The sequence below is a fragment of the Quercus lobata genome, chromosome 1 (assembly GCF_001633185.2).
Source record: "Quercus lobata isolate SW786 chromosome 1, ValleyOak3.0 Primary Assembly, whole genome shotgun sequence".
Lineage (NCBI taxonomy): Eukaryota > Viridiplantae > Streptophyta > Magnoliopsida > Fagales > Fagaceae > Quercus > Quercus lobata.
In genome coordinates, this window is record NC_044904.1 from 52,327,013 (window position 1) to 52,343,418 (window position 16,406).

General features: G+C 37.7%; 1 protein-coding gene and 1 long non-coding RNA gene across 2 annotated transcripts in view; one reads left to right on the forward strand and one right to left on the reverse strand.

Annotated features, from left to right (window-relative positions):
* Positions 1-505: 505 nt before the first annotated feature.
* The window catches only part of LOC115992084 (beta-glucosidase 42-like), a 35,770-nt gene continuing 19,869 nt past the window's right edge, over positions 506-16,406 (reverse strand). Inside the window, exons 7-13 of the mRNA XM_031116136.1 lie at positions 11,732-11,957; positions 4,164-4,279; positions 2,794-3,008; positions 2,651-2,685; positions 2,440-2,542; positions 1,982-2,090; positions 506-1,095 (exon numbers count right to left, since the gene is read on the reverse strand). Of these exons, the coding sequence (XP_030971996.1) occupies positions 900-1,095; positions 1,982-2,090; positions 2,440-2,542; positions 2,651-2,685; positions 2,794-3,008; positions 4,164-4,279; positions 11,732-11,957 (1,000 nt within the window). The 3' untranslated portion in view covers positions 506-899. The remainder of the gene's footprint in view (positions 1,096-1,981; positions 2,091-2,439; positions 2,543-2,650; positions 2,686-2,793; positions 3,009-4,163; positions 4,280-11,731; positions 11,958-16,406) is intronic.
* LOC115992093 lies at positions 13,288-15,722 on the forward strand. Its single transcript, XR_004092418.1, has 2 exons — positions 13,288-13,412; positions 15,249-15,722. It is a non-coding gene; the product is annotated as an uncharacterized LOC115992093 (long non-coding RNA).

Genomic DNA, 16,406 nt, shown 5'->3' on the forward strand with positions numbered 1-16,406 from the left:
TAGGAAAAGTGAGATTTGAGATCTCATTTAATGTGTCTATTTTAGCTGTCGTGACGTATGAATTTATGCATTTCTTGTTTTATTTCAATCAATTTGATCAAATCATGTGAATCTTCATGGTAATGCTGTACAAATCAATGTATGGTTACAAGTTTTCACATTGATAATATTCTGTCAACCTGCGGTTCTGATAAGGTGGTTTCAGACTTTTTCATGTCCGCTCAATTGCTGAGGTTTGAGATATATGCAGAATCTTGAACAGAAGTGTGAACTTGGTTAATACATCATACTGTGCTCATGTTTGACTAATGGTGTGAGTTGATTCGTGGATCAGGATATGCAGCATTATATAGGCTCTACTGCCCCACTGATGATTCATTATGACCTATCAGGTGGTGATTCATTATGACCTAATAGATAATCTCTTTGTGAATAGTTTATTTAATTGAAGCTGAAAATTTTTTTGTTGAAAGTATGGTAGAAAAAAAGCTAAAAGCCTGCTGAATAGTACAATGAGACTCATAAATAGTATTAAAAAAAAAGTTAAAAACTCAAATAGGCTAAAGTTGGATTACACCCCAAAAAGGCTCTTTAGAGTTCTATGGAGATACACATTTAGCCACAATTTGCACATTGGTCAACAAGTGTATTGGATACCATCACTTTGGGAACCATCACTAGTACTGGACGGGATATAACTTATATAGGATATAAGGCAAACTTTTTCTCTCTTTGCATGGACAGGATATGAAGATCACAAGTTTACAAATCCTAAAGTCCTTTATGGCTAAAAACTCAATTGCAAACACTTTTAATAAGCACAAGTAGGTTTGGACAATTTGTAAGACCAGGCTTTTTATATGTGCTTCAAAAATTAATTGAAGACTGGCACAAGTCAATTAGTCTTTCTTGCCATTTTTCCCTTCACCACCTTTCAAGAACCGCAAGAACCAATAAGCAGAAGACTTAGGGTGCCGAGAGAGCCCCTTTTTGTAATCAACATAAACCAAACCAAAACGCTTGGTATAACCTTGAGCCCACTCAAAGTTGTCTAGTAATGACCATGCAAAATATCCTCTGACATCTACTCCATCCCTGTCCAAGAAATCCAATAAACAAAATTGATTTTATAACACATTTGTTTGACCAAAACAAAAAAGCATAAGAGAGTCTCTGTTTAGACAAGTAGTGTAAGATGAAAGCTAACTTTATAAAGGCCAATTTGTATTTATCTCTGGTAAAACAAAAACGAACTAGAGCCAGCCAGTGAACCTATTTTGTGTAATGTAGTTGATAAAAGTTCTTACAAATCTGTACATGTATTTAGATACCTACAAGAGTTTTTTGGGTTGTTTGGTTCCTGTTTCTAAAAATAAAATTCACGAAAACAGAAAACAGTGCAAAAATGTGCTACCAAACACATTTTCCAAGTAATGGTTTTGAAAACAGCCACTTTTCACAGAAAATCAAAATGATATTTCTTTTTGTTCCTTGTTTTGTTTTGTTTTCAGTTTTAAGGAAAAAAAAAAAAAATCATTGTAACAATAACATAATGTTTCTGAGTTTCCTTTTTATTCTCTATAAAATGTTTTCTCTTTTATGAAAATACAACCATACAGGCATTTTGCTTACCTAATTTCAATTTCTAAATGGTGAGTATTTTCATTGCAATATCAAAATTCAAATGGCAATTAGTGGCCAAACTTCTTCTAGCCCATACCCCCTTATTTATTTATTTATTTATTCGAGCATGTAATGGTAGCACAGATTCAAAATTTAGGATTAATCAGTTGACTACTTAGCTCTGATAAAATAAAGATGAATGGTGATGCACATAGACAAACATTGGCATAATTAGCAGGCATCAAATAATTGGCTTAGTGCACAATTTAACAAGTACTTGCAAGTGAAGAATATGAATGAACCAGTTTATTATTTGACAGGAATTGAAACAGAATATGATATAATGAAGTAACTCAACTTGATTGCCTGAGCAACAGCAGCAAGGTATCTTTTGAAGTAAACAACTCTCAATTTGTCATCGAGCATCTCATGAAGTGGAGAAGTTTCATTATCTTCATCATCCATACCTGTATGTGTTGTGGAAAAAAGGTTCAGAGAAAGTGAAAGAAGAGCACTTTAGCATAATTGAAAATATCCTTCAGCACTATTATCTGAGGGACACCTAACATGGATGCATTAAGTAATTTTCCACCAATAAATAGAGATCTTATCAACCCAAAATATTTCTTGATCATATCTTAATTTATAGAAGTGAGTGTTTAAGGTTCTATTATTCTGTACCAGCCAAATTGGAAAAGCAAGGTCACCTAGAAATATCCAATTAGCAACTATGCGTGCATCTATAAGAGTTCTACAAAGAAAATCTATTGAAAATATAAACCGTTTTTCTTCTGATGGTAAATGTCCACGTTATACCATTCTCAGTCACGTATATTGGAGGATTATTGTATCTCTGTGCTATGTAATTGAGAACCTTCCGAATGCCCCAAGGAACAACATAAAGCCATTCTGATGCTGCCTGCCACATAAAATCTTTCAGCAGACCAGAGACAATCTAAAGATATATGCATGCTCATAAACACTGCAAGGTCTGTATCTGCGAACAAGAGAGAGAGAGGAATCATACCTTCTCACCAATTTTCTCACCCCCTTCCCATTCAACTGTTGATAAAGCAAGAACATTAGACATCAACATAAGTTTTTCTATGAAATAATAAGATCTCATAAAAAATAATATGAGTATGAAATACTAGGTAGTATCACGTTTACCAATTCTCTCCATCTCTTGGGCTTTATAGAAATCGCCTTCTTCAGGGCTATCTGGTACATGAGCAATAAACCTTGATGTATAGTGATTCAGACCAACAAAGTCGATTGAGTTCCTAAGCAAATCCTTTTCTTCCTCTGAAAATTTGGGAAGCCGATCTCCAAGCCTTTCTTGCATAACTTCAGGATAGTCTCCAAAGTATATTGGATGCAGATACCTGTTCCAGCATTAATTGAAGCTAGTTAATAATCTGAAGGGCAAGAAGAATGGATCTTTGAATGATCGAAATATATTCCAAGACAAACATACAAAGCATAACTGAGAGCAACTGGTGAAACCCAGTCTAATATAACTTACCATTGTTTTAAAATTTTGCTAATCTCATGCCAAAAGAATCCAACTGGTGAAACTCAGATATTCTATAATTATTTTCTGTATAATTTCCTATATATTAAAAGGGTTAAACCAGACCAGAGCTTGGTTTTATTTTATTTTATTATTATTTTTTTTAAATAAAAGAATTACAATATCTACACCTATGAACATTAGATGGTACATTTTGTGGAGTATTCCACAAAATTTATCATTAAATATGTTTCCAAAAAGTGTTATTTATATATAAAACTGAGATAAATGGCATTTGTAGTATGATGTATGACAGACATGCAATAATCTCAAACATACATACTAATTTGCATATCTACATTTTGTATTCCTCATGGTTGATCTTGTCATTTCAACCAATTTACTTAAATTGACATTGAAGAGGTTGAAGAGTCATTTTTAGCAAACTAATCCTTTCTTATATAACTCATCCCAGTCCCTCCCCAAAGTAACTGTTTAACATTGCAAGTCCAGTGATTTACAATACAATACATGAAACTAATAATTATTGAAGTGATCCAACAAAGTTGTGAGGATCTCATAGGTTTATTGACTTAAGCAGGCTTTATTCATCAAGCACATTATTAGTCTGATGCACAAATGCCAGCTTTTTTTTTTTTAGAGAGAGAGAGAGAGAGAGAGATGGAAAGTGGTCATTGTTTCATACTACAATCCCATAAATTGATTTAGAATTTACATAAATATTGCTATTTAGGTAATTAAAAAGAACAAGACCCAAAGTTTTCTTAGGAGATCCAAGTTAGTATATTTGGATAAGGAAATAATGTTTCATTTCATATAAAAATTAAAACCATAAAATTAAACCAAAAGTTTTAGTTAATGCAAATTAATGAAAAGAACTTCCCATAAATTGTGGTTTCTTATTGGTGCAAACATAAGCATCCTATGTATTTTCAATTAAGATGCAACATCACCAAGAAACTAAATGATAAGAGTTTAACTGTAAAATTGATCAAAAGGGAAGTACCATCCAAGCTGAAAATCAAGACGTCTTGCTGCAGCAGTTTTATCTTCATTTTTTTCTGAATTAGCCTCTGCCCACTCACAGTCTAGCACCAAGCCTACTTGTCCCCCTTGCTTGTCCTGGAATAAATACAAGGATTGCAAGAGCAAAAAATGGATGTTATTCTTCTAATGATTAAAGAGCACAAATGGCAATTTTATTGATGACCAGAAAAACAGTAACTGTACAGGCAACTTATGAAATTCAATCTATGATGGAACTTTGGAAAGACAAAATCATTTGTCTTCTACATTGTAACACTGTGGTCTGGGTACTCTTGGTGTTTACAATGGAGATGTCTAGGGTTTTAATTCCCTTACCCCCAACCATAAAATTAAAAAAAGAAAAAAAAGCACTGGGTCTTGGAACGTATTAAAGCACAGCCAATATAACCAAACAAAGAGAGTGACAACAGAAGTATATTTAGCAAACCTAGTTTTTGTTCCATCCTGACATCGTTTAAATATGGTCTCTGATGCTTATTCTCTCACATCAATGCTATTTTAGTCAGTCTTTGCTGAGACTCTTTGTAAAGGATGATACAGAAAATACGTTTACTCAGTAAAGATATAATGACTATTAATCACTAACTTCTGAATAGAAACTAGGAAAGGAAGTGTGAACAGTGCTTTTCTCTTCATTCTTTCTGCATGGGGGGGGGGGGGGGGTTCGTAGTTTCATCATTGAGTCCAAATTTTTTCAGTTAGTAGTAGAGGAAGGGGGCCGTTATTTCTTGTTAAGGATTTTTGAGGGGTATATTCTTTATGAGATCTGTTTTTATGGGCAAGAATGCAGCACAATGGTTGATGTTTAACATTGAACATCTTGTCGTTGGGGTGAACTCCAAACAGTTTTTTACTTTTAGAGAAGGTGACACTGCTTTTACTCTGCAATGGAGCTCTAACTCCTCTGGTCAGTTCTTGCTGTTGACTGAACTCAAAGCTGGAGGGCCTAGGAGGTCGCTTATTATTCCGGAAGGCAAAGAGAGAAATGGTTGGAGGGCTTTTGGTCTGGAACTAAGAAAATTGTTGAACCCTTCTCATTATGCGGTGGGTGGAAAAGGTCTTCCTAAGTTCATTCCTCAGGTGCGGAGGCATAACTTGGAGGCTCAATATTCTAGAACTTTTGCTGAAGTTGTGCAAGGTTTTCACGGAAGAACAGAGGATAGAAAGAATCTTAAGCAACTAGGATTCACAGCTAAGGGGAAGGTTACTCAGTTAGGAGAGGAGAAAATGGAGTTGAATCTGAGAATTGCAGGGGCAAAAGCAGGGGATTTTCCGGTGGGTAAGTCTGATAAGAAGGAGGTGGTGGGAGGGGTGAGGATGGAGCAACGTATTAATGAGGTGGTAGAGGTAGGTGAGCAAAATCTGGCAGATAGGATACGTTTCCCAAGTCCAAGTCTGTGTTTGAATTCAAAAGTTTATGAAAAGGGGAGGAGGAGTGAAGTTAGGAGATCTTGCTGGACAGGGAGAGGTCTTGTCGTGGAGGTTGATGTGACAGGGAGGAGGCGGGTTTTCTGGGTTAGAAAGAAAAGAGGAGATATGAAGATCAGAGGCGATATACGGGCAGGAGATTGGAAATGCAATGAAGAAGCTTCTAAGACCCTTAAATGGGTTCCACTGGGAACCAACCAGGCTGCAAATAACCCAGCTTTGGGCCTAGGTACAAGCCCAGTGGTGACCGAAGCTGGTGTGGGCCATTTTCAGTCAGTTTTCTCAGGCTCAAGTCTTTTTGAAGTGGGTGAGAGTTCTCTGACTGGAGAAGGATTATCAGCCCAGCCCCCGTGGACACTGGCGCACCCCAAGATCTTCTCCCAGCCTTTCGATCTCGAGCCAGTAGAGTCAGTCCAGTGCGCAGCAGTCCCGTTGGTGGCCGACGGCCCATTCTCCGCCGGTACCAACTCCGATGAGCCTTGGTTACCCGGTACCAGCTCCGACGAGCCTCCGGTTATGGCCAATGGCTCCTCCGCTGCTGGAACTAGTGCCGTCGTGCCTTCGTTACCACCAGGCAAGGCCGCCGGAACCTTCTTCGTCGGAAATAGCTCCGATGATCCCATGGTGACACCGGGTAAGTCAATCAAGGGGTTTTCCCGGCCACCGGTTGAATGCTTTTTAGCTGATTTCTTCTTGAGCTTATACCGGGCTGGGCTTGTGGTATTGGGTAACAATGATGGGGATAAAGGTGGCTGGGAGAGTCATGCCATTGTTAGGACGGAAGCTGTCCTTGATCTTGAGAAACCCAGTCTGGCAGTGATACCCACAAAGACAGTGTGTGTTGTCCCTGGGGTGAGTGCTTTGGCGGTGGAAGGATTGATTAGTCCAGACATGGGTTTGGGTGGAGAGGAAAGTTTATCTATACCTCTGTTGTCTAACACTCCCTTTGGATTACCTTCGTCAGCTGAATTGAATTGTGGTAATGAGACTGTGGAGTGTGAGAATATGTTGGATATTTCTAGATGGGTAAAGAACAGGCTTCCTAGTTTTAGTAAATTGGTGGGGCTGCCTTTGAGCCGACATGAGGATTTATGCATTGCTTTGTTACAAAAGATTGAGAAGGAGACGGAGGCTGCCAAAGTGTTGAACAGGAAAGTAACAGCTTCTAGAAAAGTTGTCATCTATAAGGATAAGGGGAAGAGAGAACTGAGGAATTTGCAATCTTCGGTTAATTATGATGGCAGGTAGTGTGCTGGCTGCTGAGCTAATTTATCAGTTGGGGAATTCATGTCTTTATGAATTTAAAAATTCTTTCTTGGAATGTTAGGGGTCTGAATGACATTCGGAAACGTTCGATAGTGAAAAATTTATTGCGTGAGTGGAAGTGTGATGTAATCTGCCTTTAAGAAACTAAGCTTTCTGGTCTGGACAGACAGATGGTTGGCAGCCTGTGGAGTTGTCCTTATGTGGATTGGGTGGCTTTAGATGCAGTCCAGACGGCCGGTGGGGTGTTGTTGATGTGGGATAGTAGGGTTTTAGAGAGGTTGGAGTTTTTGGTGGGTTCTTTTTCTGTGTCTGTTCGGTGGCAAGGGTTGGGAGACGGCTTCATTTGGGCGTGTTCTGGGGTCTATGGCCCAGTTGATAACAATGCGAGGGGGCTAATGTGGGACGAGTTGGTAGGTGTTCATCATTTCTGGAACGTCCCTTGGTGTTGTATCGGGGATTTTAATATTGTTCGTTTCCCTAGTGAACGGTTGGGAAATTCTCGTCTTACTCCGGCTATGGAATTGTTTTCAGAGTTCATTGAGGATCTTCATTTGATAGACTTGCCTTTGGAGGGAGGGAGCTATACTTGGTCTAGCGGATCGAATCAGCCCTCGATGTCTAGGTTAGACAGAGTTTTGGTGTCTCCCGATTGGGAGGAACATTATCCGGATGTGATTTAACGGATTTTACCTCGTCCTATTTCAAACCATTTCCCAATTCTAGTGGAAATAGGGGGAATGGCGAGGGGGAAAAGCCCTTTTAGGTTTGAGAATATGTGGCTAAAAACGGAAGGGTTTACTGATAGAGTGCATTCTTGGTGGAATCGGCATTCTTTCTCTGGTACTCCTAGTTTTGTGTTTGCCAAAAAGATGAAGGCTTTGAAAGAAGACATCGTTCAGTGGAATCGGTTGGAGTTTGGTCATGTCGGACGCAAAAAGACTCAATTATTAGAGGCTTTGAAGTTATTAGATGCCAAGGAAGGGGAGTTTGGCCTCTCTGATGCAGAGACATGTGAGAGAGTTGCGGTGAGATCTGAAGTTGAGAAACTTCTCTCCTTGGAGGAAATTTCATGGAGACAGAAATCAAGGATGCTATGGATTAAGGAAGGAGATAATAATACTAAATTCTTCCATAAGGTGGCTAATTCCTGTAGAAGGTTTAATCATCTGAGTTTTTTGGAGGTGGATGAGGTGATTTATGAGGAGGAATCCGAGGTGGCTGCCCAAGTAGTAAATTTTTATAAAAATTTGTATCAGGAGACAGAGGAGTGGAGGCTTTTTGTGGAAGGTTTGGAGATTGATCAGATAGATGGGTCGGAGAGGGGTTGGCTTGAAAGGAGATTTGAGAAGGAGGAGATTCTTCTAGCTGTTAATGAGCTGGCTGGAGATAAAGCTCCAGGTCCAGATGGTTTTTCTATGACTTTTTTCCATCATTGTTGGAGAGTGGTGGAAAGTGATGTTCTAGCAGTTTTTGAGGAGTTCTATTATCATAGTAAGTTTGAGAAATCTTTGAACGCTACCTTTTTAGCCCTTATTCCTAAGAAGAATGATGCTTCTAATATTTGAGATTTCAGGCCTATTAGCTTGGTAGGGAGCTTGTACAAGATCTTGTCTAAGGTTTTGGCAAATCGTTTGAAACGGGTTTTAGATCAATTGATTTCTGAGTCTCAGAATAGTTTTGTGGGAGGAAGACAGATTCTTGACTCAGTTCTTATTGCCAATGAGTGTGTTGACAGTCGAGTAAAGAGTAAGATCCCGGGGGTGATTTGTAAGCTAGACATTGAGAAAGCTTACGATCATGTGAATTGGGAGGCCCTTCTAGATCTTTTGAAGAGAATGGGCTTTGGGGAGAAGTGTAGATGGATTCGCATTTGTATTTCTACCGTCCAGTTTTCTATTTTGATTAATGGGGCTCCAGCTGATTTTTTTGGGAGTTCGAGGGGTTTGAGACAAGGAGACCCGCTTTCTCCAATGTTGTTTTTGGTCGTGATGGAGGTCTTAAGTAGGATGTTGAAAAAAGTTGAAGGTGCTGGCTTGATCAGGGGTTTTAAGGCTGATGGGAGTCGGGGTGAAGGGGAATGTGTCTCGCATCTTCTATTTGCAGATGATACTATCCTGTTCTGTGATGCGGAAATAGAGCAGATCCTTTATGTGCGGATGCTTCTCCTTTGTTTTCAGGCTGTGACAGGTTTGAAGGTTAATGCCTTGAAGAGTGAGATGGTTCCAATAGGGGAGGTTAATAATGTTCATACCTTGGCAGAGATTCTTGGTTGTCGGATTGGGTCTTTGCCTATGACCTACCTTGGTATGCCGTTGGGGGCTTCCCATAAGTCCCCTTTTATTTGGAATCCTATCTTGGAGAAAATTAATAGGAAGTTGGCCGGGTGGAAGAAGTTGTATTTGTCAAAAGGAGGTAGACTGACTCTTCTTAAGAGTACGCTCTCTAGTCTTCCTACTTACTATTTATCTCTTTTTACTATCCCCTCGCATGTGGCTAATAAGATTGAGAAGATCCAGAGGGACTTCATGTGGGGGGATTCGAAGGTTCATTTGGTGGGGTGGGATAAGGTGTGTGCTCCTAAGGCTAATGGAGGTTTGGGGATAAGGAAGTTAACTACTTTTAATAGAGCCTTATTAGGAAAATGGTTATGGCGGTTTGGGGTTAAGGAGACTCGTCTTTGGAGGAGGGTCGTAGCTTTGAAGTTTGGGGAAGAGTGGGGGGGGATGGTCTTCCAAGCTAGGTAGGGGTGTTCATGGATGTGGTCTATGGAGAAGTATCCGAAAAGGTTGGGAGGTTTTTAGCAAATATATCCGGTTTGAGGTAGGGGTGGGGAATAGAGTGAAGTTTTGGACAGATCAGTGGTGTGGGGACTTACCACTCCACCTATCCTTCTCGGTAGTGTATGGGATTGCCACTAATAGAGAGGCTTCTGTGGCCTCGTCTCTCGAACGGTTGGGGACCAAGGCTCGAAGAAGCTGGAAGGTTCTTTTACTTAGGGATCCTAATGATTGGGAGATGGGAGATGTGGATGATTTCCTTCACACCTTGGCTTCTAGTTTACCTCAATTTGAGCAAGGTGACCGTTTGATATGGAAATTGTCGAAGAAAGGAGATTTTAACATCCGCTCGTTCTACGATAGGCTTCGAAGCCCCTTGCCTATTATCTTTCCTTGGAAAGGTATTTGGAAGGTTAAGGCTCCTACGCACGTCTCTTTCTTTGTTTGGACTGCAACTTGGGAGAAGATTCTTACAGGGGACATTCTGCGATGTAGAGGCTTTGATTTTGTTGACTGGTGCATTATGTGTCGTTGTAATGGGGAGACGGTGAATCATTTGCTTCTCCATTGTGAAAAAGCTTATCAGTTGTGGAGCTTGGTGTTTAGATCCTTTGGGATTTCTTGGGTCTTGCCTAGATCGGTTGCAGATATGCTTTTCGGTTGGTGGAATTGGTTTGGAAAGCACTCTTCTAGCATTTGGAATTTAGCTCCGATGTGCCTAATGTGGTGTATTTGGAGGGAGCGAAATTGGCAGACTTTTGAGGACAGGGACAAATCCGATGACCAATTGCTTGCTTATTTTTGTGGTTCTCTCTTTGATTGGTCTAGGGCTTGGGGACTCACCTCTAGTGACTCTCTCCCTTTGTTCCTTAGTTCTCTCCTTTGTAACTAGCTCTTTGTTGTTTTCCATTTGTTTTCTTGTCTTTTTCTTCTTCTTTTTGTTTCTTTCTCTGTACTCTTTGCTCTACCTTATGTTTTCATGGGGTAGTTTCTTGAATATACATCTTTCTTATTTATCAAAAAAAAGAAAGATATAATGACTATTACATTAATTACCCAGCAAAGATGCATCCTTTAATAATATGAGGTTCCAGGTCAATGGTAAATACCATATGACCTTGGTCTATGATATTAGCCATAGGTGCATAGCTGAGAGACGAGGAGATGCCTCCATTTAATATATATATATATATATATATTTGATTAGTAATAAAGATTTATTGATATAAAAAATGAGAATCCCAAGTACATAGAGAGTATACAGGGGTATGTACAAATCAAATACAAAAATTACATAAATCAAGTAAATCCAAAGTTGAAGAAAAGGAATGGTCTCCACACTGACAACCAGTCCAATAAGGTTCTAAAAAATGAATAACTTGAGATCAAACATAGAACACTCACTATCTTCTAAGCACCTACTATTTCTTTCCTTCCCAATACACCACACCAACAATCCATATATATCCATTATGATGGTGACCAATCAACCTTGCCAGCAAGCAAGAAGCTCAACAGCAGACTTTGGCATAACCCAACTTATTCCAAATAAACCAAAAACCATAGCCTCCATTTAATATATACTAACCACAAATATCTCCAGGGTGATACTTTAGGCAGCTTTAATCACTTCTAATTTGTTATGAATTTATTCACATTCTTTTCAATAGGCAGTAAAACTGAGCAGATGAGGACAAAAGTTTGGAAACCATTAGAAGTAATAACCCGTAATGTCTGTAATCCTGGATGGTGCAAAAAAAAAAAAAACTACTTAAGTTTTCTTGGCATAATATATTAATCGTTATGATTTACAGAACATAATGACAAACCTTGATTCTTTTTTGACAAGTAACAAAAAATTTTATTAATAAAAACAAAACTAAATACACCAGGGGTGTACTCAGAGAGAATTACAATCAAACTCTAAAAATTACAATGCTCAAGAGAAGACAAAGCTTGATAAAGAGAAACGCCAAGCAGACTAAGCTCTAAAACCACACCATCCTTATTTAGAAGACAAAGTTCTCAATCACTAATACATAATTGAACAGCATACCTTATACTTGCTTCTGTATATTGAAACAGCTGCTGCATGGGCCAAGATCTGGTGGTGCGCAGCCAAATATGGTTCTATTGAAGAACCTTGACATCTTCCAGGAGCAAATCCCCCCACATCATATCCATTCACAGCAGTTTGAAGGGGCTCATTAATTGTAATCCAGATTTTTACTCTATCACCAAAACTTGCAAAGCAAGTGTCTGCATAGATTGCAAAATATTTTCTGAATGCCAAACATGAAAACCAGATTTATTGTTAATAGAAATGAAACAAAAGGAATAAAAAGCAATCCAATAAATGTATGGGTAATATATATATATGTATGTATGTATGTATGTATGTACATTATTTGGTACTAAGTTTCCTGAAACTCATTAATGCCATTGCTAATATTAAATCTTTTACATGATTCTCCCTCCCTCCATGTACTATAAAGAATAAGACTTAGGAAATTTTTATCCGACTATATTTTCTGGGGAAAAAAGAGAAGCAGAACAAAAGAAAATAGAAATAAAAATCAAATAAATTGGTTTCTCACGTCCTGTGGCTCACCGATAGTTATTAGGCATAACTACTTCCTTGTGCATAAATCAAAGAAGACCACATTTGCCATTATTTAGACTATGAAAAGAAAAGTGTCCATTCAATACTTGATTAGTTGCATGTGGCACGTTAAGCATCTCTTTCAAAAAGATAAGATAATTGTAGTTTATATTCCCTATGCATAACAAATTTTTACTTTATTTCCTAGGTTTTTTAGTATGCCTACTAAATTTATCATATCCCCTTTAAAGCGTCATGTTTCTGTAGCTGTAAGATGTTTTCCCAAGCAAGCATAAAAAAGCAGAAATGTTCCCATTTCTAGATGGTAACATCTTCCCTTAAGCCAGAAATTTTAACCACAAAGATTTTCAGCTTCTCTGAGCTTGACATGTATCAAGACAAGTCAGAAGTGATCTAGTCACCCTCTACATTAGGCCAGCCAACCAACCAACCCCTACTCTTAAGGACTGTCAACCAGTCACCCTCTACTCCTAAGCCAAAACAACCAGCCACCATTTCTGAACTCTTAGGGCAGTCAGGCAGCCCCTTACTTTGACTTCTTAATAGCCTACCTAGATGTAACTGTTATCTAGGTTATTCCCTAGTAGTTAAAGATTATAAATAGACTTGTTATGTAAGAGTAGAATCAGTTTTTGATGTAACTTTTAACTTATGGCCTGTTTGGATGTTAAAAAAAGAAGGGGGAGTAGAGTAGAGGGAAGGAGAGTAGTTCAATTATCTTATTTGGGAGTTTTTTAAGGAAGGAGGGAGAGGGGTTTGGAGGGGTTTCAACTACCTCCAACCCCTTATTTTTAATTCCCCCAAATTGGAGAGATTTGGAGGAAGAGTAGAGCACATAAATTATTAAATATGTCAATTACCTAATTTACCCTTATTATATTAAAAAAATTACAAAGTATTTTAACGTTAAAAAAAAAAACACTGTAACCACAATCTCTCTCAGCTCTCTCAGCCAAAAATTTCTCTCAAGCTCTCTCAGTTCTCTCAGCTCTTTAACCCACGATTTTCTCTCAAGCTCTCTCAGCTTACGGTGGCTCTCTCTTTCTCTCACGACTTCTTTACTCTTGGACTATCTTTCACTCTTCTCTCACACGCCTAGCATTCTCTCACAAAGGTAAACTCTGTTTTAATTTCTGTTTCGTGGGTTTCTTAAGTTGAATCAAATAAGTATGTCCTTAAAATTGTGATTTTATTGGGTAATTTCTTATTAATTGTGATTTTATGGGGGTAATAACATGTTATTTGTGGGTGGGTTTCTGATCTGAAGGCTTTTTTCTTAAATTTTGAAGTTTCAAAGTATTGCTCATAATGTGTTTGATAAAGTGCTTGAGCCGCCAGTCACCTCATCTAGAGTCCATGGTTGTCAGTCGACTCCATGCTTCTATACTTAACTGTATCACTGGTATATCTCTCTCACCATGTGTGTTTAATTTGTGATCGGCAGTGTACTGCTACTGCTGAAGAGTGAAGAGTTAAGAGCAAAGACTAAAGCTAGACTTTTTAGTTCACAGCTTTTGTTTACTATGTGTTGTGTTATACAGCTGTATTGTACTATTGTTGAACTTTAGAAATATATCTTGTTGACATTCATTTGTGGTTGTCTGCCTGTGTCATTAAAAAAAAAATAGTAAATAACTTGTGGTTGTCAATTTCTTAACATTTTGTGTTTAGCATTTATAATATATTACTGCGTAGTTGATTTCCTGTTGGCTGTTGCCATGTAGTCATGAGTGAATGTTATATATATATATAAGAGAATGGAAAATAGACTTTCTGGTTGGAAGAGCAAAAATCTCCCTTGGGCAGGGAGGGCCACACTTATAAAATCAGTAGCACAATAAACGCTAGAGTGATAATTTTTTTTTAATCTCTTATATTACTCCATGGATGTTGTGGTCTTGAGCTCACTCAGCATGGGTCAAGAATTATGATAACCGTTTATCTCTATCTAGAACTTTTGTCCCATCTCTATCACCAGGTTCTGGTGCACTATGGTCCCAACTCCCAATTTTGGTTATGTTCATTTCACATAGAAGTCCCTTCTTGTAAAATGACTAAAGAATCCCTAATATGTTTGTTAACTTTTGTCAATTTTTAAGGTGGAAGAGTGGCTATCTAGAGTTACAAATGTGTCATTTCCTGTCTCCCTCCTAACCTAAATGCCATAGATTAGCTTTCAAAAGAGTTTGAATTTTTTTTTCTTCTGGATGAGGAGGAGACCAAAAGAGTAGTGCTTATTGATAGATAGTGTTTTAATAACTTTTTATCTTTTCTTGAAAGATCAAATAATGTGGTGATATTGCAAATAGTTAAAGTTTAATTAGTGTCGTATTTACATATTAATAAGTGGTTTAGGGACCCATTAAACTTTGGAACATTTGTAGGGTTGTTTCAACTTGATTTTTCAGTGCAACTATTATTCCATGCTTGCTTAGAAAATTCAAACCCTTATCATTGTTAGACTCTCTAACTCTAATTTTATTAGATGGATAGACAAGAGAATAAAAGGAGACGTGTATTGCAAATTTGGGAATGGAGACGTGGATTATGGGATTGGGAATGGCAACAGATGTTTTGGAAGTGGCAATTACAAGTCACTGCTAATATGATATATTTAGATAAAGAAAGATGAATTGTGTTATATAACATATAGTATATGGTTTTATAATTTATATCACATTTTGATGTTTGTTTTCGTAGATCTTATAGTCACTGTTTCAATCTGAATAGCCACACACCATTATAATTAGGAATCTAGATATGGAATTATCGAGCTGAATTTGGGGGTTTGAAGCGAAATTATGTATATATTTTTGTTATAATTTGTCTTTTGAATGTAAAGGAAATCGGAGCATTTCATTTGTGTTCGCGCATCAAAATATTGTTTTAAGTGCTGTTTATTTGAGTAGTTTGATGATGGAATTGTAATGTTTGTGGTATGTTTGCGCAGACAACTTCGAGGCATCTTGCGGATAGGAAGGTGGAGAGGTTCGATAAGAACATTATGAAGAGAGGAGCTGTGCCTGAAACAACCGCGAAGAAGGGAAAAGACTACCCCGTTGGTCCTGTTCTTCACTGTGACAGAGGCAATTCAAAAATTGGCTGTACTGCCAATGCTCACAATCTCTTGAGCTTGCCTTCATTATTGCTGAGCGCCTAAGAAGGAGGAGGATTACATCACAGCAAGCTCTTGCCCTCTAGGCTTCTACAGTGAGGCTTTAAGAGCCCACCAATGTGCTCTTTTTCTTATGTTAATAGCAGTTATATTAGCATTAGCACTATCGGATTTTCAGTTATTTATGTTGTGTATTGTGTGTATACTAAAAGGAAGAGTGATGGTTTGAGACACTATGAAAACACACTGGAATAAATGGATAACAATTTATTTATTCCATAAGAATATAAGATATGATTGCATTTTATTCTTGGTTGTGTGGTCCGGCCAGATAGTACAGTCAAAAGTTATTTCAAAGCTTATTATTTCAGATTTTTCTTATTTGAGATACCTTTCAATTGATTCTAAAAATAAAGAATAGATTTTTTTTATTAACCAAAACTCTTATGCTTCAATGTCATTGTAAGCCCTTGCCGTAGTATTCAACCTGGTGGGATGGCTGTGATTATTGAAATAGTCAAAATTCAATATTTTGTTGATTTTTTCAGTAAACAAACAAACCAAACATTTTTTTCTTATTTTAATTATTATCAATTAAGGATGGTTTTTTTCTAGTATAATAAAAAAGTAGAAAAAATATTTAATCATAGACTAATGTTGATTATTTAAGTCACATAAAAATAATTATAAAAAAAAAATATTATAACAAATTAATCATAGACCAATGTTACAAGTCCATTTTCAAATAGGGGTAAATTTGTCTATTTTAATGATTTCTTCTCCTCTCCATCCTAATTTTTAAAACATCCAAACAAGGGGAAGGGCTAATTACTCCCTTCCCCCTTACTAGTTTTAAAAACATCCAAACAAGGTGGAGGGGAATCATTCCCCTCTACTCCCCTCTACTCTCCTCCCTCTCTAAACTTCCAAACAGGCCATTAGTTTCAGACCTGGACAGAGATTCTGTTTCTCTAGTCATTTTCTCTGTAATTC